Genomic DNA, 4,077 nt, shown 5'->3' with positions numbered 1-4,077 from the left:
ACATTCTCTGGTGTGTATGTCCGTGATGACCTTGTGTGTCAAGTATGACATTCTCTGGTGTGTATGTCCGTGATGACCTTGTGTGTCAAGTATGCTATATGGCCCCCTCCACATTGTCTGGTGTGTATGTCCGTGATAACCTTGTGTGTCAAGTATGCTATATGGCCCCATACATATTCTCTGGTGTGTTTGTCCGTGATGACCTTGTGTGTCAAGTATGCTATATGGCCCCATACATATTCTCTGGTGTGTATGTCCGTGATGACCTTGTGTGTCAAGTATGACATTCTCTGGTGTGTATGTCCGTGATGACCTTGTGTGTCAAGTATGCTATATGGCCCCCTAAAAAAAAGAAAACCGTCAAAACTGACATGTTTTCTAGTAAAAAAAACCCTGCCAAATGACGCATTCTTTAGTATGTGTCTGGGATAACCCTGTTGTGGTGTGTGATGTTTGCTGTGTGCTGAATGGTGAATGCTGTATAGTGTATGATGTATGCTGTACAGTGTATGTTTGATGTATGTTGTACAGTGTATGCTGGATGCTGTATGTATGCTGTACGGTGTATGCTGTATTCCCTCAGGCGCTGGGTCTTCGGAAAGACGACACGTTCTCCACCACCATGCTGAGCAACTGTCTGGAGGCGCTGATGGCCCAGGTCTCTCCCTGCGACGGTCAGTTCTTGTTTTCACCTTGACCCTTTCCTTCCACCTCCAGCCCCCCCCCCCCCCCCCCCCCCCATGGGTGGTTGATAGGTGCTGTGGTGTGGTTTGCTCCTTCTTTCTTACCAAACATCTGTCATCCTCATCTCTCCTCCTTTACTCAAAAGTTACTTTCCAGTAACACTTCTAATTCCCCCCTCCCCCACCCCGCCACGACCTCTTAGCACACACATATAAATTAGTAAAATCTGTGTCTTTGCATCATGGAAGACTTAAGCTTGAGTTGCCCATTCTGGATTGTTCCTCAGTCAGTATTTTCTTCTCTCAGATCTCTGTCACTCGGACTGGTTGGTTGACTCGGTGAATTAAAATAATATAACTCACTTGAGCCTGTTCCCGTGTTTTTAGGGTGTGTGTATTTACGGGATGCGCTTTATTGATCGATATCTCCTGTGTTTTCCGGTAACAAGCTACAGGAAGTGGGGAGCCAACTGTCGATCCTCTTGTTTTATTTCATTAAAAATTTGGTGAAGTTATGTCCAATACTTTTTAATCTGTCACTGACTAAGTCAGTCGCTCACGCCTTGTGATAGATGAATTTATAACAAATGGGGCGCACAAAAAAATGACATACCCCCAGACATTGCCATTTCAAAATATTGATGAAATAACAATTGATCTGACAAATTAGATGCAGTTTTATTTTTCTATGACTGCATTTTTTTCTTTCTTTAGTTGCATTAAATTTTATTTTAAATTCTGATAGCTTTCAGCCTTTTTGTGGTATTGGATATTCCCCAAAACTGTGAGCTGCAATGGTTGCTGGGTGAGAAATAGCCGAGGCTCAAGTGAGTTAAAGAGAATCGTTTGTGTATATTTGATTGTGAAACCAGACCGGTCAACTCTGTGAATCAAATAGCCAATTTTGCGTATATTATTCGTTTGTGGGAGCAGGTGACCTCGAAGAGCCACATTTCCCCTCAGTCTCCATGAAGGACTCAGCCTCGTCCAAAGAATCATCGGCCCGCGTCGTCAAACTGACGGAGTTGTTCCACGATAGCCAGAAGGAAGAAGAGGAGGGTGGCAGGGGAGGAGGAGGAGGAGTGAAGACGGAGCTGGACACTACAGACACCGACCCTTTTGCCGAGAGCAGTCTGTCGATCGAGGAGATAGAGATGGAGGATTGCTCTTCTTGATGGAACCTTCTAGATATAATGTATATATATTCATTCTATGGGCAGTGTACATTGATGTAAATGATGAGTGAGTGAGTGAAGAAGTTTGTGATAAAACAACACGCAGCGGAGTGGCTCAAATCGTCCCCGCCATAAGAGAAAGACACTGCTGACTGGCCACAATACTCTTGCAATTTTTAGTGCACATTTCCTACCTTGATGTTCAATTATAATCACTTTCCAGCAGGGGCTGGTTTAGAAATGTGTGGTACAATAGTCTAAAAATAGGTTGATTGTAAAAGTTCAAGGGCAACAGGTAACTCAGTGCAAACTAAACAGTACAAAAGGATTCTTCTTTCCTTTTTTCCCTTGTCACTGTCTAATCTAATCTGTTGAACTCGAAGAACTTCTCTGATCCCGTGACGTTTGTGTTTTCAGGTGTTTACTGTACTTTTTTTTTTTTTTCAATTCCAAAAGAAGAATTTTTCTGCTAGTAGTGCTAAGTACGTTATTAGTAGTGCCGTAAGTTGACAAAACACCTTTTTTTATTCACAGCAGTTTTAGTAGTGCCGTAAGTTGACAAAACACCTTTTTTTTATTCACAGCAGTTTCGTGAAAAAGCTTCAGTGTGTCAGCGCAACCATTCAAAAATAGTGTTCTTCCAAAATCTGAATTCTAATTCGTTCAGAAACTTGCCTCTGTTTCACTTTGATTTCTTCCCACAAGTAGTCAAGTAGGGCAACTGATCAGGCTTTCCGTTTAGCAAATAAAACATTTTGGCGTCAAAATGAAAAAAGGAGTTTTGTCAGCTTACAGCAGTAATAGTAGTAAAGCTCCGTGTAGTTAGTAGGCTACTTGGCCTGAGGAACTTGATCATATTGTTGTTTTAATTCCTAAATCTTGGTTCTTTTGGCACTCTGGACAACATGGCTGTCACGGGTAGACATACATGGAAGTAGTAGCGAGACTGTTGTGTTTTTCTTATGGTTTAGGGAAGTTGATCACCTGATGGTGGTATGTGAGCTCTTCATTCACTGAGAGTGGTTTGCTTTTGTGCCACACACTGTGAACTGGCGTCTGTGGTGTAGCGCTTAGGATAAGTCAGAAGCTTTTCCATTGCACGCAGAAGATATGAGTTCGATTTTTCCTGGAGCCTATGTGGGGAGAATTTTTATCCAGCATCTCCGACTGTGTGCTGGGATATTGTATCCTTCTCAGCCAAGGTTGGCTCTGACAGGCAGGCTTGAAGTAACCCGCCTTCTAAGTGTTCATGGGGTTGTAAAAACATCTGAATCACTCGCTGATCATTTGAGTTAGAAGTGCGGGCGGAAAAGCCTCATTATCTCCGTCCGTCTGCTGGAACACTGCATCACTGATGCAGCCAGCTTCCTAAATGTTGTAACTTGTGTGGGGAAAACACAGTGTAATGTCTCCTGTATGTCACATGATGATGTCATTACAGCTTTGTTTGTGTGCCCGGCGATGTCATACCACATGACGTCAGCTCGTCCAACATTGACGATCAAACAAACAATAAACAAACTCAAGTCGTCACGTGTTGTTGTTCAGTGCATATTTTAAATCACAAAGCAAAAACTCTTTAAAACTCTTTTCATCATTTATACAATCGCCTCCAAGTCCAATAACACAATGGGACATGCACACAATGACATTTTTGTCAAAGCTGAAAGAACTGATTTGTGTATGAAATAGCATCAAAGTATTAAAAGGAATCAGATTTTCGTTCCGACTCGATGTGAACAACTTCTCACCAAACTTTGACGCAGAATTATTTCTTTTCTTCTCTCTTGACAAATGACACATGTGTGCACACATCCTTGACAAATGACACATGTGTGCACACATCCTTGACAAATGACACATGTGTGCACACATCCTTGACAAATGACACATGTGTGCACACATCCTTGCTAAGGAATTCTTGTAGCATTAGAAAGACACACAATCGGGAGGTGTTCGTGAACATAGAAAAGACTTTGCATGAATGAAGCATGGTCAATGTTCGCAGCCTAACATGTACAAAATGTGGGTATGTCAACAATTGACATGAAAAGGTGAGACAGACCACCGACTTGTTTACAGTACAAAAATAAATAACCACTCACTCAACACTGTGCATTTCGTGCTGCAAACAGCCACAACTCCGAATACCGGTAGTTAAAATGGCAAGTCCTGATCCTATAATTAAAGACAAAAAATAGGCGTGTGTGGTCCCCCCC

At 42.3% G+C, this 4,077-nt stretch overlaps 1 protein-coding gene across 2 annotated transcripts in view; it reads left to right on the top strand.

The window, feature by feature from the left end:
* LOC101864422 (cell division cycle protein 16 homolog) overlaps positions 1–3,389 on the top strand; it is a 48,055-nt gene extending 44,666 nt beyond the window's left edge. For both annotated transcript variants that reach the window (XM_013089260.2, XM_035972923.1), the window contains exons 16-17: positions 584–674; positions 1,617–3,389. In XM_013089260.2, the coding sequence (XP_012944714.1) occupies positions 584–674; positions 1,617–1,858 (333 nt within the window). In that variant the 3' untranslated portion in view covers positions 1,859–3,389. The remainder of the gene's footprint in view (positions 1–583; positions 675–1,616) is intronic.
* The last annotated feature ends 688 nt before the right edge of the window (positions 3,390–4,077 follow it).

This window comes from Aplysia californica, unplaced genomic scaffold, assembly GCF_000002075.1.
Source record: "Aplysia californica isolate F4 #8 unplaced genomic scaffold, AplCal3.0 scaffold00911, whole genome shotgun sequence".
Taxonomy (NCBI): Eukaryota; Metazoa; Mollusca; class Gastropoda; order Aplysiida; family Aplysiidae; genus Aplysia; species Aplysia californica.
The sequence above is the reverse complement of the archived record's forward strand: the minus strand, read 5'-3'. Positions and strand labels throughout refer to the sequence as shown.